The 17332-nt window shown below is 38.7% G+C and overlaps 3 protein-coding genes across 3 annotated transcripts; 2 read left to right on the top strand and 1 right to left on the bottom strand.

Annotated features, from left to right (window-relative positions):
• Positions 1 to 371: 371 nt before the first annotated feature.
• On the bottom strand, positions 372 to 7692 carry LOC144648235 (muscle, skeletal receptor tyrosine protein kinase-like). The gene is made up of 6 exons (XM_078507853.1): positions 7596 to 7692; positions 4314 to 4419; positions 1982 to 2487; positions 1672 to 1698; positions 1334 to 1585; positions 372 to 890 (listed from the first exon to the last, which is right to left on the bottom strand). The coding sequence occupies exons 1-6, from the start codon at positions 7690 to 7692 to the stop codon at positions 604 to 606; spliced, it is 1275 nt and encodes a 424-aa protein (XP_078363979.1). The 3' UTR covers positions 372 to 603.
• Positions 7693 to 10072: 2380 nt separating this feature from the next.
• LOC144648234 (insulin-like growth factor 1 receptor) lies at positions 10073 to 13145 on the top strand. Its single transcript, XM_078507852.1, has 5 exons — positions 10073 to 10282; positions 11051 to 11171; positions 12023 to 12081; positions 12192 to 12283; positions 13013 to 13145. The coding sequence occupies exons 1-5, from the start codon at positions 10073 to 10075 to the stop codon at positions 13143 to 13145; spliced, it is 615 nt and encodes a 204-aa protein (XP_078363978.1).
• Positions 13146 to 14345: 1200 nt separating this feature from the next.
• Positions 14346 to 16068, top strand: LOC144651973 (uncharacterized). The gene is made up of 2 exons (XM_078512056.1): positions 14346 to 14389; positions 15426 to 16068. Exons 1-2 carry the CDS (start codon positions 14358 to 14360, stop codon positions 15733 to 15735), a joined length of 342 nt encoding a protein of 113 aa, XP_078368182.1. The 5' UTR covers positions 14346 to 14357; the 3' UTR covers positions 15736 to 16068.
• The last annotated feature ends 1264 nt before the right edge of the window (positions 16069 to 17332 follow it).

Below are 17332 nucleotides of genomic sequence, written 5' to 3'. Positions count from 1 at the left end.
ACTCTTCAGGATCAAGAACGGTTGAAAAAACGGTCCCAAGGTACCAGAAGCTGTTGTTACTTAACTTACTGTGTTTTTTGAATAACATAGCGGCCAGTGTTACTACAAGGATGAAAAGCACTGCTCCACCAGCGGAAACCATGGTGAATTCCATAAACGTCAACCCTAAAGTACAGTAAGAATCAGGCGATGTAAGACATTTAGTTCACTTTATAAGCCTAAAACCAACATTCTGGCCAAGCATTTCAAAGAAAATACAGATACTATGTTTAGCGTTCCCGAATAGAGCCATGAATTGTGTTAGAAGAATTGTAAAAACAGGTGATTAACGGTAATGGCCTTATCTGCGAAGAAAGTATTATTACCTCTGGACTCTTTTTCCTCTGATGCTACATCAACAGTGTCACCAGTTCCTAAATCAAGTCAACAAAACAAATTAAAGACAAGATGGAGTCGTCGTGATTGTCGGATAATCAGTCGATGGTATAACATTACAGAACTTACAGAAAGAGTGATTGGAGTGGTCGACGTAAATTTCCTCCCGGAAAATGTTTGAGGTTTTACTCTCAAAAGAGTTAAAATGCACTATTTTGTAGTGTCTTTTCATGCTGTTAAATTGTGGAGTTGAGAAGAATTCCAAAACTCCGACACTTTTCCTGTAAAACGGATTAGAAAATGTATTTTATATATTTGCCAGTCTTTCCCTATCAATGGCCTACCAGAGCAGTTGTGAACATTGCATGGTTGCTGTTCAGTAAGTGCCCCGAACGAGGCACAGTCTTTTTCTCCAAAACGCGATCTGATACAAGAACGATAGCGTGTTTTGAACCCTCTACCGCAAGACACTGAGCAATTGGTGAATGGACTCCAATCCGACAGAGTTGCATCTTCTGAAAATTTACGAAAGAAGAATAAATTACTATTCCAGCTGGATGTTACAGAGAAGCCGAAAAGCTGTGAAATGCGTTAAATTTGGTGACGATATATACCATATTTTAAAAAAATAGTAACAAGAGAGTGACCTACCTGAGCAGTTTTGGTTATTGCATGGTTGCTCTTCAGTGAGTGCGCCGAGTTCAGAGCAGTCTTTTCCTCCAAAACGCGATCTCAGGATACAAGTACGATGGCGTGTTTTGAACCCTCCACCGCAAGACACTAAGCAATTGGTGAATGGACTCCAATCCGACAAAGTTGCATCTTCTGAAAATTACCCAAAGAAGAAAAAACGTTACTATTCCGGTTTGACGTTACCGAGAAGCCAAAAAAGCTATGAAATAAGTCAAGCGTAGTGACAATGTGCGATATTTGAAATAAGAAGAGATTTTAGCCTCACCTGGAGGACAAGTGGAGATGTTACAATATTCCCATCGTACTGAAGCATTTGTAGTGTAGCACCAGGGACCGTGAGGGGCCTGTCCACCAGGGTTTCGGCATGCATTGCTAGCATTTACAAGTTCGGGATAGTTGTCTGGTGTTCTGTGGTGCCGATGAGGACACTGGGAAGACCAGGACTGGCACGTGTAACCGGACTGCGTCACGGATACATTACCGCGGTATGACTGACCGTCACCATAGGAACACGTTTCTATAACGACGGAGATAAACTATTTTTTAACGTTGTTGTTTCTGAATAAATTGTTTGTTTGTTTTGATGGTACAGCTTTTACTTACCGCTGAATTCTTCTTTTGGTGTGTTTCCTACGGCAAGAATTTAAAAATGAAGTTTGTTAGTTTGATTCGTAAGTTCAGATGGCAAGTTGTGACCATATTTTAAAAGTGGCAACTTTAAAAACCTACCATTAATTTTTTGATATCCTTCTCAATCAAGAGTGCGAGTGGCCGTCACTTTTCCTACTACTTTTACTAGCCCACCGACCCCCTAGCCTCTCCCCTACCTGCTGCTAATTTGATTTCCCTCTTCTCCATACAGGCTTCGTAAGAGATTATTAACTATACAGCCATGCTTAATAAAACTAAGTACCTTCGAGTTCTCTGGGATAATAACACTCTGGAATGGTACCGCCGTTTCTTCCAGGTAACGCTGTGCAATTAATCAAGTCAAAAGCCCATTGCAATTGACGACTCGTAGCCTTGGACCCTTGTACGGCTTTGTTTATTTCGTAAGCCCTCTGGTACTCTTCTTTGCAATGCTGCTGGACCATTACATCGCAGGCTTCCCTACAGACTGGTACTGGAAGAATAGTCGAAAAGGCGTTGTCACATCTTTGAAAATAGTGGTTGCAGTAAATTACCTCCACGGTTTTGAGACATCTCTCGGAGATGTCGTCTTTGAAAAGTGCATAAGCCCTCGCCCTTGTAAAATTCATCAGAAGTCTTTCCATGCTGTCTTGGGTTTGTAAAGAGCCATAGATAAGGCGATCCCCAATGACGCTAGAACACACACCTTCTTCTCCATACTTATATGGCATACATGTAGGTATAGGCTCTAATGGAGGTCTGGGGTGTGCTGGAGTCACGCACTTTCTACTGTTCAAGAGGAGAAGGAACAAAGATTGTTTTAAAAAGTCATATATAGGAAAGAGGATTTTTGTTGTGTCAGAGGTTGGGCAGTGGATCAGGTGGCAGCTCTCACAAAAAAGAGCAAATTGCATCTTGCAAAAAAGAGTAAATTTAGGTTTATAAAACTAGGACTCACATAAATGGTTCGCTACCCTTCTAGAGAATAATAGAACAAACAACAGGAACAATGCCCCTAGCTCCCTTATCAATAGCAACTACTACACTTGAGGACCAATTGAACAAGCTTAGGAGAGCTAATACACTACAGCAGTTACTGCGAGAAGTGTCAAGTAGAGAACTGAATTAAATAGAAAAGTATATTTTTATACTGGCAACATACTATTCAAAACTTTAAGAAATTAGAATTCTATAACACTTTTAAGGATGAATATGCGCTTTCCTGCTATTTAGATCTTACAAGAAAAATAAATAACAGGAAAGAATTAGTGAAACTTGGAATAGGTAATCATAAATTATTGATCGAAACTGGCAGATATGACCAAATTCCAAGGGACAATAGATTCTGTCCTACGTGAGGATCGAACCAAATTGAAGATGAAATTCATTAACTTTTTCATTGTACTAAATACTGTAGTTTTAGCAGGGGTTGGGGGGGGGGGGGAGGGGGGGGCGCCGTTTGTTACACGACTCAAAAAGTGGCCCTAGCGGTGTCGGGCAACCGAGACTGCGCAGTAGCTATCGAATGGTTGCTAGGGGCGTAGTGAATAGTTTGACAAAGTTCATTGTTTAGTTCACGTTTTGGTCTTGTCCGTGCACAAAACACAATACAGTGGAACCCCGTTAATCCGGACACCAAGGGGACAGGCCAAATTGTCCGTATTAACGGGGTGTCCGTAAGCGGGGCCTTAGAAAAAGGTCATGGAATGGATATATGTTTTAACGACACAAAGACGAAGGCAACGTTTTTACGGCAACAAAACGTTGTTTAATTATATATACTGTAACTGTAAAAAATGCAATCTGTGAACTCCCTGACTAAAATAAATTGTTTTTATGAAAACCTTACGATCTAGTCTCAGACACTCGAACTAAACTTTTATTAATATACTCAACAGTGGAATTATTTGAAAATGTCGCAACTTTACTGTTATAATATACAAGAAATAAAACGCATTTCAATAGCAACCGAACGTTCTCTAAAGTTTCCTTTGTAACTGAAACTCTAACCGTAACTGTTCTTAAACTCTACAAACTCATTTAAAAGTCGGTAACTTAACTTTGCAAGGAAGCTTTTAGCTTGCGACACAACCTCGGTAACTCGAACCCTCAATAACTCGAATCTCCCGCTAACTCGAACCAATTTTCGTTTCCCTCAGGTCATTTTCTATATAATTTTACCCTCAATAACTCGAACCACGTCTGTCAATACATGACAAGTTAAAGCGAACAGTGTACCGTCGTCTCAGAAAACATTAAATTTCTTTTGAAGCAGCCGTGTAATCTTTGTCCTTTTCTGCATTACACAAAAGGTGTCAGTCCAGTTCAGGTTTCGCTGGTTAGGGTACATTCTATAGTGCATTGTAAATCAATAAATCTCGTGTCCCTTGAAGTGCATGGCACTGATTTATACGGTAATTTAGAAAGGAGTTGTTCCATTTTCACTCGACCTCTCTAAACTAATTAAATTTGATTAAAATGTACAGTGTTGAATAGAAAACAAGAAGACACCGTTTTTTCCTTATTTCCGGTCATTTGTTCTAAACTCCCGATAACTCAAACTCCCGATTTCCCTTGAAGGTTCGAGTTATCGGGAGTCGACTGTACATACTTACTGTGTTTTGTTGTTGTCATTGTTCTGCCGAATGCGGAATTTAATACCAAGCAGCTTCAAACGGACAATAGTTCTCATCAGTCTTGAAATTGAATCAGAACGATTTCCTGAAAATGAAAAACGCAAATAATCATGAGTTTGGTTAAAGCAGACTTTTTTATATACATGTATCAATAAACTTGTATGTATTTGAAATTTAGCCTTTTTGGTGGTCACGTCAGTAAGCACTTATGCCATCGGGTCTGTTAGTATGTCCGTCAGTTTTTTCATGGGAATAACTACTGACCGTTACACTGTCTGTTTTTTTCGAAAGACACTTAATACTGTACTCATTTAGTAAGAACCTTGTTTTTTTATTTTTTTGTACTCTTACAAAGTGCCACACAGTACACGGATTTTTTTCTTTTTACCACGTTGTCAGAACGTATACGACATTGCAGGCTCGTTTTCCCATGTCCTTTTATACTCACGCATGGTTGACCAAACAAAGGAAATGGTGTCTGTTGTAGGCTCTTTCGAGGCAATGATTTTTGTCCGTTAACGATTAAAAGACATCTTCGGAAGTCTAGAATTGAAAGAAATGAATCCGGAGAATAGTCAACGGCGGAAACAAGTGGACATCGAGGTTTTTAAGTCTTCGTTTCCGCGTCGTTTGTCAAAGTAGAAATTCGCAAGACACAGACGAGACTTAACCCAAACTACGAACTTGAAATGGAGTTCTCAGGACTTGCACGCTCAGCTAAACGCAATAATTGCACTAGACACTTGGAAAAAGAAAATAAGAAAAAAGAAAATGTTACACACAAAAAGAAGGTAGGTGGTGGATTTGAACCCGCACTCGCACGCATCATGAGCAACAATGCTAACCGCTAAGCTCAAAATCCCTTCAAATTTAAGTTAAATTTGTGTTTCTCGTACAAATTAAAAGAGCTTTTTTAACGTTTTTTGACATATTTTTAATGTTTGTAACATATTTTTTGTCCAAACCGCGAAAATAAAACACCGGTAAATACCGGTTGTCAAAATTGCGAAATTTAGCACCTGCGTAATTAAACCGACTATGTCACGGATTTTACCAGATTTTTGAACAGCCAAAATTTATATTTGTGTTGCATGAAACCTAGAAATAATAGTCCGTTTTTATTAAAGATTACTCTATTAGACACTGAAACTGTTAACTACATAGCATTATTGGCTGCGGATGGCGCAGATGGAAACGGATTGCAATTTGAAAACGTTAGGCAAACGTTTTCAAATTGTTTCCGCGCGTCTTCCAAAAATCGATATTTATAGCCGTAGCTTGATTTCTATCCGCAAATTAAGGTTATATCTTCCTTTAGATGTTCACAGATATTGATTTTTATGGGTTAAGTTGCCTTCCACTAATTTCAGAACAGTTTAGACCAAAAATCTGTGAAATCTCCGTGACATTAGTCCCTTTAAGTACCAATAAAGCACTCTCCAATAAACCCCTTGAATAAACCTAAACATACAACTCCTCTCTCATCATTGTCGTTCTTATTTACTACAGACAGGACGTAACCACATGTCCACTTAGAGGGCATTTATTATAAATATATAAAGGGGATCATTGTTGTTTGTCAAATGTCTTCGATAAGTTCTTTGCTATACTGTATATAAATGAGTGCCTTGCAAGTTAAAAACTCTAATGATAGTTTCTGGTCAAAGTAGTCCATTGAAAAATGGCAATTTTTTTTTCTGTTCTGATAAAAAATTAAAAATACAAAATTAAGAAATTAATGTATGTGTCAACTTCGAAAAAATTATGGAATTTAAAGTTATTTTTAAGACATGGAACTCAAATAGAATAAGGCGGGCCTTTTGTGGATCATTTCCTGGCAGGGATCCCGTTGGCGGTCTTTTTATTTTGGCGATCATTTCCGGGCCAAGAATAATTTGCGGTTCTACAGTCATTAGCCTCGTAAAAACACTGAGATGCCTTTTGAAAGAAACATCTTAGGATCACTGAACCGCATCGTAGCAAGAAAGCGAATCAAGATATGCTTTATCGCTGTAATCGTTTAAGCCCTAAGTAGTCAGAATATTTCAATACATCATATACATTATAAATCCAAAACAATACCGTTTCGTTTCTGAGAAAAGCAACCAAAAACAGCAACGCGGCGTTTCTCTCGAGCCTTATTTTAAAAGTAATTTCTTTATAATGCGCAGTTCTTTCTCTTAGAATAATGACTGGAAACATAAAAGAAAAAAATTTCTGCGGAATAGCTTCAATAATAACATCCAATATTACTTAAACATTCAAAATGCTTTCCGAGAAACAATTCCTTTTCCATTGAAGGAGATTGCCACTCGCCCACAGGTCGCCATATTTAACAATTAGTCGAAATAAAATTAAAAATCCACCACGTTCACCAACACTGAGGTGAATAATTATTTTAGTATATACCACACAAGTTAAATAGCTAGCAGACCAAAACATCACTTTTGGTAAACAAAGCGGCGCGCGAAGGCATTTTGTTTCTCTTTCGCAGCTCCGAGGTGAATAGTACTATAGTGCTATAAATCACCTATGAGTTAACCAATCAGCGCGCGCGTAAAGCACTATTCACTTGTGTGGTATATACTAAATAAATATAGCGGACAACGAATTCCAAGAAATTTTCCCGAGTTTAAGTCTTTTTGTCGATCTTATTTTTTTTCGCTCCTAGTTAGGAGTGTCGTGATCGAGACATGCACTCCTCGCGAGGGACAATAAGAGGGAGGTTTATCAGGTTCTGCACCATAGTACTCCCCTTTAGTGTGTTGTAAAGGCACCTTGAATTAATTAATTGATTCATGTTTGCGGTCCCTAACTGTTCTTAGTTTTAAATTACTTATCCTGAACTGTATCAGTGACGGGAATACTTTGGCGGGTAACGTCTTCCGCTGTTGCCCTTATCATAAAAAAATACTATAACGGAACTCTTCCGACCAATGCAGGTTACGGTTTATCATAAAAACCATAAAAAATCTTTAGCATCCCCATTTGTCACTACTTTTCCAGCAACATATCTACTTGTTAATGTTAATTTTATCAGAAATCATCACCGAATAGTAGGTAGACTATAAACTTTCCTTTTTGGTGTACAATTAGAGTTAGGGAGGACATGATGCGTTTCTTTGGTCTGGAAACAGACAAAAGTATTGATTGTCTTGATTCACAAATCTTGTTCATGAATTTATATCATAAACAAATGACTAAAAATACTCAAGGATTCTGTGTTGTACCGTATTGTATCAAAAAACTCTCATGACTAACCTCTTTCCGTAGCATTGTTTTCTGCTGTTCCAACTGCTATAACCCAGGCAATCACCAAACACGACGAAAGAACTCCAAATCGCCGCTGTTCAGCCATTGTGTGTCTTTCTGTTTCACAACTGAAGGCTAAACAACACACAATAGAAATCTCTGAATTTCCGTGAGGTCGTGAGGCCTCACCGCGAAAAATAAAGTTAATGTAGTTAATGCATGTATGTAATGTAAATTGTATGTATGTATGTATGCGTGACCTCATCAGTTATATGTATCACATCCTTTCCGGTAATTTCGTGATGGTATCCGTCGCGTCAGTTGCCTCTTGAGAAATAAATTAAAGTAAAAACCCGCGAATAAGAACCTATTGTTTTTCAGGTTAGCCTAAACAGGTTCTTACTGTACATAAAGGGTTATTAACATAAATTTAGGCTAATTAGGTTCTTAATGGGTTCTTAATTTCTGAAGAAAAAAATTCAATGTTGTTATAGAGAATTTAGTAGTATTCGGCCTTTTTCTTGTATACAATTTGCATACCACAGTGTTTATGTCAAAATGAAGCAATAATCATATCACGTTTTCCCAAAAGTAAACATTTTAAATCAATTTTAGAAATTAAGAACCTGTTACCAAATTTTAGGCTAAATAGGTTCTTATAAAAATGGTATCTAATTTGCAAATTTTAGCCTAACAGGTTCTTAAATGTTAGGTTCTTACTCGCAGATTTTTACTGTATTCCCCCAAACTGTCATACGCTAAGCAGGCGAATGAAAATAGAGGTTCCAGAGAGATAGTGTCTTACTGGTCTTTTACATGAGAGGCATGATGCTTTAACTCTTTTAGTGCTTAAGTCGACTTTTGTCGACATTTGGAGGAGCAGTCAATGAACCACTTGTGACGTCATCAATTTGAAAGTCAGCAGATTTTAGTGATAAGAAACTAATAGAGCCAGGTTTGATCTTTTCACAGAACTATTCATTTTGCGGATCGGTTGCATCCTGACAGAGCTAATCGAGAAAAACACAATCAGTTTTTGGTGCAAAATCGGTGCTTAAACAAGCCAAAACACCTGTCTTTTTTTTTCTTACAGTCTAACCACTGTTATTCTCAGCTCAAAACCGGAAAGTTCTGAAATCAAAAACAACTCTAGTTCCGCTGTTGTCCTATAGATCAGTGGAATGAATCTTTCTTCATAGTTGCATCTTGGCTGCACCTTCTGTCATTCCGAGAGAAAATATGGTCTCACTCCCTTCTCGAGGGAGAGAGAGATTCATGTCACGTCAAGTTGTTATTACTATTGGATCGCGGGATGTACAATTAAGGAAAAGTTAAAATAGAATTAAAGCTCTATAAATAATGTTCTGAAAACAAAGGAAGACCACAAAGAAGTGCAATGAGGCAGAAGGAAATTATGTTTAAAATTTGACAAGATTAAGATTGATGGCAATGTCAATAAATCAAGTTGAATAAGAATAGATACAGCGGGAATGTGGTCTTTAAGAGGATCTGAATGAAGGTACCTCGATAACACTAAACACTAATTTTTTTGGCTCTGTAACATGAAATAGTTAAATTTTAGGCATTTTAACGCTAAACGCTAAAAAAGAACGACGTGTCGACCGTTCAACGGTCATTCTCAAGTTCCGTGTCAGAATAAAATTACATGTGCAAATATAGTAAAAACGCTAAAATATGTACTTACAAACAATAGAAAATAAAATAAAAAGGCTTAAAATGGCTAAAAATAAGCTTGTGCTAATGGCATGCATAATTGTAAAAGATATAATTAAAAGCGTAAAGCAACCGAATAAGACGACGAGAATAAGAACATTAAAATACCTAAAAATATCTAAACAATTATTTCGCGCGGAGCGAGTCACTCTGCTTGTTAAGTTTCGGTTTCAGGAGTCTAATAAAAAACATTTCAAAAATCAAACAGTCAGGCTTGCTTAGACACTTCCTTAAAGTCTTAAAATTCTTCTCGATGTTGTCTGGCTCCTTTCCATGTTGTTCTTTTACTTGATGCCCGATAGCCGATCCTTTGTGTTCTTCGATGCGCTGGTGCAAGTGTCGACAAGAATAGCCGACGTAATCTGCATCACACAGATCACACTTAAAATAATAATAAGCGCTTTGTTGGTTTACGATGGGCGGTTTCTGTTCCTTCACTTTAATTGTGCCTTTGATCTTACGGCTGGTGTGAAATGAAGTAATGAAATCATTATTCCATAACCTGGATCTCAAATGTGATTTTAGCGCAGATAGGATACTTATTTCGACAAGCCGATTTTCCGAGAAACGGCATCATTTCAATGTTTGCCCCTGGCAGAAAACATGGCTAAAAAAACCGTCATGACGGCTATCGTGAATATGGTCTATAACAAATTTAATTTTTGAAATGAAGAATATAATCTACCAGTTTGAATTGTATTCAGTAAGAAATAACTGTTTTACCAGATTCGATATCGGAAACACAACAGCGGATGGAGGAGTTAGGTTTGATGGAACAATCCTCAGTGCTTCACCTGGACGAGTGGGAGATCCCTCGGGAGAATTTTGTCCTGAATCGCAAGCTTGGTGAAGGAGCGTTTGGCGCCGTGTGCGGTGGAGAAGTTATCGGGCTGAGGGGCGAGGGAGAGTGGGTACCAGTGGCGGTTAAATCTCTCAAGGTTGGCTCTTTACCTGAGGACAAGGTAAGAGTGTTCAACAAGAGTGTTCAACAAGAGTGTTCAACATTCAATTTATTTTTTACACTATCAATATGTTTCCAAGCAGACGAGTGATGACAATAAATAAAACTATCAACTTGGTCGTCTGGGGGATATCATCTTGATTTATGCCATGCTTTATGTGTGAATTTGTAAATCAAGTCACTCGTGGGATATTTCACAGTATTTCACAAGAATTATCATTAAACGAAAGGCATAGCAATCAGCATCCTAGGAGACCCAGGGGCAGTTAGTCGGGGCGAAACGAAGTAAACTCGGCAAAAGTCGGAGCGGCGAAAGTTTTCAAGACGAGCTGCCATTCTTGAAAACTTTCGCCACTTCGAGTTTTTTCCGGGTTTACTTCGTTTTCTCCGTTTCGTAACTGCCCCTGGGTCTCCGAGGATGGGCAATCAGTAACAGGACTGATTTCCCATGACGTTGTAAAATTGTGTGGCGGCAAAAACAAACTGAAACAAAACAGAACAACAACAACAACAACAACATCAACAACAAAAAAACATACTGTGCATACTTCCAGTGTAATAACCATCGAAGAGTATTATTCTACACATAGTTGGAGAGAGACAAGATTGTACACGTCGATTCAAAAACCATAAAGCATTCACCTCTCTGCTGCGACAGATCGGCTTTTTATGTCATCTTGGATTGCCAAGTTCCTTTTACTTCTTTCTTTATCAGAGTGTGTATACGTTGCTAAACTTTCATAATGCTGGTTTTTTTTTTTTTTTGCAGCTTGAATTTCTCAGCGAGGCAGAAACAATGAAGATCTTTGATCACAGGAACATCGTAAAACTGCTTGGCGTTTGCACCAAGGGTGAACCAGCCTTTGCAGTGATGGAGCTGATGATACACGGTATATAATATGGACATCTCTAGTTAACTGTGACGAAATACGTACCACATTCTATAAACTAATAACGATTTTGAGATGGCAATACCGCATTTTGTTATGTATAGCTGGAATTTTTTCCCCAACAGGGCGCGCTGTCATTGGCTACCTCAAGGTCACGCGACCTCTAACAACAAAACTGTTTCCCGCCAAAAATCCCTGAGCGGGCAACATTGCAGAATCTATGACATCAGAGGGTAACAGTGCAATGTTATCTGCGAATGTTGACCAATGACTGCCGTTCTTCTGAAGTCTTTGCTGTGCTTAATGTCTGGACCCTCGGAAAATCAGTTTCATGATTTTGTGTCCCGGGGCGGGACCAGCCATTAGAGCGATTAAGCATGACGTATATTTTTCCCACAAAAATTCAACTTCTGTCGTCTGCCGTTTGGCGTCCGTACGCTGATATGAGTAGTTTTGTGTTTGTCGTGAATTTAAGATTTTTCCCCTGTTCTTATGAGGGATTAATTTAAGAACTCAATAAAAAGGTAACAAAATGGAAGGCAAGCTCGCGTTTGCCGTTTGCCGTGTAACGTCACGTTAAATCTCTCTATTAAGTGTATAATATTGACGGCTAGTTGGGAGAAAGTATATTCCGTTTTGGGTGGAGTCGTTGATGTTCTATGACGTGGCCTTACTTAGTATTAATTTGTTGACACCAACAGCTTTTCGAACTCGGTATTTCCATATTTAAACAATTTCCAGCATCTCCTTCCAAATTTGAGAGTGCGACGAATTTTACTTAGTGTTTCCTTTCTCTGGTTTCAGTCCCAATAGTTAATTTATCGTTTTCTTTGATTTCTTGTTTCATTTAGGTGAGCTAAAGAACTTCTTGTTAGCCAGACGCCAATTTGCGAATCAGGACTGCAAAGAGGTACATAAGTTGTCTTCACTTCAGTCTTTCAACTAACTCGTAACGGTATGAAGTCGAGCTCAAGATAAAAAGTAAGAGGTGAGTTCTAACAGACGCTCGTTCATTTTCAGGCCGAAGACGTCACTCCAAGCAAGTTGACCTCGATGGCCTTAGACATCACCAGTGGACTGGCATACCTTGCTGACATGAAGTTTGTTCATCGGTATGTACTTTTACTTCACAGCTCAGTATCTACCCCATGTCTATTTAACTTTGTTTGTTGTTATGTGCATGGGCTGCTGGATTCCAATGTTTAAAAATAATAAGCAACTCAGTGTCTTTCGGCACGGCTGAGTTTTTTTTTTTTTACATTTTTATTGCGATTACAAAACAAGTTAATTTGCGCGCAATACATGCTACACTCGCGTGCGCGCACGAATCATAAAGCTCACTTATAAGCGGCAGGTTTATTGTAATAAGCTTTTTACAAACACGCTACTTACACAACATGCTAATAACAATAGACGTATTACCACTAAATAACACTAATTGCAAGTCACATTTCACAGTCAGCCAGACCTTATTGATTTCAACCTAAGTGTATTTAACCTAGTAGCACCTATAACTTATTTTGACTAATTAATTATGTGTATATCTCCATATTGCTTAACTTAAAGATGCCATGTTAACAATAATAGCATTTTAAAATAACATTTTCTGCCACATTCTGTAATGAAAAGCTTTTTTCTTTTTCTTTTTCGCAATACAAAACTCTAGCTTCCGAATCTATTAAGTTCTACCAAAAACTCACTATGGAACTTTGATATATCCTCTTTTGTTGAAATGTTCCTTCACTAGTGTTTTTTATTTGTGTTTCACTCAATTCCATGGCCATTTTGTGGCTAATTTGTAGTAAAACGTTTTTTTTTTCGACCTGACGTTATTGTTTTAGGGATCTCGCATTGAGAAACTGCATGGTTGGATCAGGATATGTTGTCAAACTGAGAGACTTTGGTATGGCGCGGGCTATGTACGACTCAGATTACTACAGGTTTGGACGAAAAGGTAAAATGCCGGTTGATTAACTGACCCCTGGTAAATTGAAATCATCTTGTCTAGTGCACAGAAAAGGGAAAACGAAGAAGTCATGTTACTTATCTTATTGTGTACTTCATGTGAGGTACCCCCCCCCCCCCCCCCACCCCACTTCCCTCTCTTGTGCGTCTGCGACGAACCCCAGGTATTACTGTTCTCGGCATATCCACAGATCGGAAAAGGACTGTAAAAAGCGATTTTTTTCTCGATCAAGGAAACGTGAAGATATAGTATCTGTTTAGAGAAATTCTAGATTAACTGTCAAAGTCAGGTAATTTTAATTTAAGGTTGCTGTAGGTTTTGATAATGAGTGTTACCGATAACGAGTAATTATCATGGTAGATGAAAAAACTCTTTTGCAAAGGATATCGAAGCTAATTAAACGCGTAAATTTATTGGCCACTTCACATCTGATCGGTTTTATTACGGTCAGGGAAAGTCACTGATAAGTTAGAAATATGCCAGGGAATTTCCGTTTCCTTTACTTCAACCTCGTTTCATTTAAGCCAGAAGATAATAATGTTCTCTTTTCCTGACCTAACCTACGTTTTCATTATCGACCCGTGTCTTTACCAAGTGTCGATGGGTAGCCCCAGCCCTCACCACCATTTGTCTATATACAGTAAAACCCCGGTAACTCGAACTCGGATAACTCGAACAACCCCGCTAACTCGAACAAACTTCCATTTCCCTTGGATTTGAACCCACTTTTCAGTCATTCTTACTCGGTTAATAGACCTTTTTCGCTTGTGCGTTTTGTTGCCCCATTACAGACCATGCGATAATACTCTTGAGAATTCTTGCTTTCAAAATTTGAATAAATTTTATGTGGATAAAAGAAAAATTCTCTAGAGAACATCACGTGGTCTGTAATGGGAAAACAAACCGCCCAAGCGAAAAAGGTCTATTCGAACTCGGATAACTCGAAACCCCGCTAACTCGAATTATTCTTCGTTTCCCTTCAGAGTTCGAGTTATCGGGGTTCTACTGTAGTCATACTAATGACGTATACTAACATGCCGCGTGTTTTACCACCAATAGGCATGCTTCCTGTTCGCTGGATGTCGCCCGAGTCCCTGGCAGATGGTGTATTCACGACCAAGTCTGACGTATGGAGCCTAGGCGTGACTCTTTGGGAGCTGGCAACATTCGGTAGTTTTCCTTACCAGGGTTTATCGAACGGTGTCAAACTAGGGCGCTACATGGACAAACCTCAAGGATGTACAAGTGAACTGTATGTACTTACATTAAACATTCTTTTAACTGTTCTTCCCGCGTTATAGTTTGTGATTTGCTTGTAAACAGAGGTCGTTCATTTGTCAACATCAAGTAAAATATTTCGCTTTAAAGGGAACCTCCACTCTTACCACAAGTTGACGTTGAATTGTTTCAGGGGCACCCAACGGAATATTTCGTTAAAATATCTGTTCGGAAGACGATTTGAGATCTAGAATTTTCGGAACATTCATTGTAAATTTTTTTGCTTGCCTGCCTTTCCTAGGATTTTCGAATATCTAAAAAATGGTATAATTGTTCATTTTTAACGGATTTTTACTCTAAAAAGGTCACCTAGAATTTTCGGGAGCCTTTCTCTGGCTGGAATTTTTTCGAAAAGGTAAGTTTTGATCCCTATAACTTTCGGATCACTAGACTTTCAGCTAGGAAATCCGAACAGATAAAAAAATTTTAGGGGATAAAAATATGCCTATATCTACCGTTTAAATACTAAAATACGTTCAACGGTGCTATCTTTAAGTGGTTTTGAACTATATTCTCGATGGGTGCCCCTGTTGTTTGAAATAATGCCTTAATTTTAAATTTTAGAGCACAAGGGAGAAATAACATTTAATACCAACAAAAAGTGGAAAAGATTATGGCTTTTAAATTTCCCGCGCGCCGCCATTTTGGATTTTGTAACGTGTAATGGTTGCCCAATTGTTTCACACAATCAACAGCAATCATCAGCTTTTTGTTGCTATTAAGTGTTATTTCTCCCTTGTCCCGTAAAATTTGGAATTAAGGCATTATTTACTTTGAGAAAATACATTTGGAAAACCTCTTCGAGTAACGCGAGAAACTTCGTGTAAACACCACCGTTTTACTTTTGGCTTTTTACCAAATTAGGTAGTTTACAGATTCAAAGTCGCGCTTTTTTATGCTATTCAATCGTAACATTCCAACCGGTTCAGTTAAAAACTATTACAAAACACAAAGCTAGAGTATTTTATTTTGTACAACTCTAATATGTCATAACTTCTTCTGAACTTCAGGATCGACTTACTGACAGAATGCTGGAGAAAAGAGCCCGTCCACAGACCAGACCCTGGTAAAATCCGTGAGTTACTTGACACTCATCCAACGATGGTGACTGCTTGTTTAGACTCTCCCATGTCCAGCGTGGCTACAGACGAAGACTGCGTGGAACCACGTGACATCAGAAGAGAGAGCGCACGGACATGGCGTGGCACCCCGTCGCCATCCCTGAGGCGTTCTCGAACGATAACTCAGCTCACGCACGATCAGATTAAAATTTTAATGCCGCATCACGAAAACGGCGTGACGGCTGCTGGTGCTGTGTAAGAGCTACCCAAGTATTGTAACGTCACGTCACTTCACAACGTGACAAAGTAACAACAATAACAACGTTGTCACGTCTCACGTTATTTTAACGAAAACTACGCATTTTATTTAGGGTATGAAGTGAAAAGGCGCCATCCGACCAAGCTGTTGAACGGCTCGTGGTTTTCAGGAGTTACTGTGTGTGCTTTCAGGAGGGACCTCGTCTATAAGCACTCCTGATAAGGGCCTTCCACAGGTCACTCTATAGTTGGAGGTCCAAAGGATGTGCTCCTCTAAAGAACCTTTCTCCTAATGCAACTCTAAAGAGGGCCTTCGTGGTTTCTTAAAAGGCGTATCATTGTGGGGGGCAAAGCCCGCACATTGGCGTCGACTGAGGGATTTATTTATTTATTTATTTGTGTGTGGGTTTGCTTGTGTCACGTGGTCTTCTGCGAAAGAGCCTGAGGCCGGAGCCTGGGGATGAGTGCGTGTCGAGTAGAAATCGGCCATATTGGATTTTGGCGTGTCGTTTCGTGTGGTTTCTTTTTGTACTGTTTTGATTTCAGCTGTTCCTGTAGTTGCTCGTCATTACAGCAACTCACGAAGTCATACTAGCCAACATTTCGTTTGGCTGGAAGTCTGTGCAGTTTGCACATCAATTCAAGAGGAGCTTTTACGCTTACGCAAGCCAATATTGAGAGCCGCAAAAGCGATGTAATGATCGATCTCTTTCGTATCTGTCGAGCTAGCGTCGTACATGTAGGAATATTCGAAAACTAAATCGGGTTTCACATAAGCTTCATTAACGATGGATCTATCTAGAAACCAGAGCGTTGGCTAAAATCGAGTGCGTGGCTGCTTGTTCGGAACAAAAGGAAGAGCTTTTCAGATGAAACAGCACAATTTAATACATTTGTGCTTGAATCAGTCTATATGGCTATATGTTCTGATATATGTAAATTATTCTGCAATGCATACCTACGGAGCGTATAATAAACAAACCATTTTAGTGCTACTGGTTAAAAAAGAAAAAAAGGAAAAAAGAAAAAAATTGTCTCCTCTGGGATTCGAACTCGGGACCTATAGCGACCTCTCGTTCCCCAGTCAGATGCCTACCCGAGTGTGCTACTCAGACATACTTAATAACGTGAGGCGAAAATATCTTATATCAATGTAATAGACATTCCGCTGATTATCTGTTATCATGTGCATCAAAGAAATGTTTATATCACCTGCTGCTCATAAATTTTCAAGGAATGAAAACTAAACTTTTAAACTTGGCAAAAAATTCAGTCGTGGCTCGAAGAGTTGTTTGATCTTGTTTGTTTGCTTTCTTCTTTACTCACTTAATTTTATTTACTCACTCATTTTTATTGCATATCAAGATTCTTGCGGTATTTCTTTGACTTAGACTTAAACTAAGTAACAATCATGGAACCATTTAATATTCAAAGAAAAAAGTAATTAATATGTTTTACCAGCTGGAGGTCGAACCTGTGGCCTTCCGCACAGTAGTCGGACGTTCTACCATAGAGTCCTAAAGTGATGACGTCATAAATACTTTTTTTCGATTTAACAACATTTGATTTGGAAAGAGCAATATGAAAGGACTTTACAG

This window comes from Oculina patagonica, chromosome 4 (assembly GCF_052425735.1).
Source record: "Oculina patagonica isolate OP01 chromosome 4, crgOcupat, whole genome shotgun sequence".
NCBI lineage: Eukaryota > Metazoa > Cnidaria > Anthozoa > Scleractinia > Oculinidae > Oculina > Oculina patagonica.
Note: the sequence above shows the minus strand (reverse complement) of the source record. Positions and strands in the feature narration are given on the sequence as shown.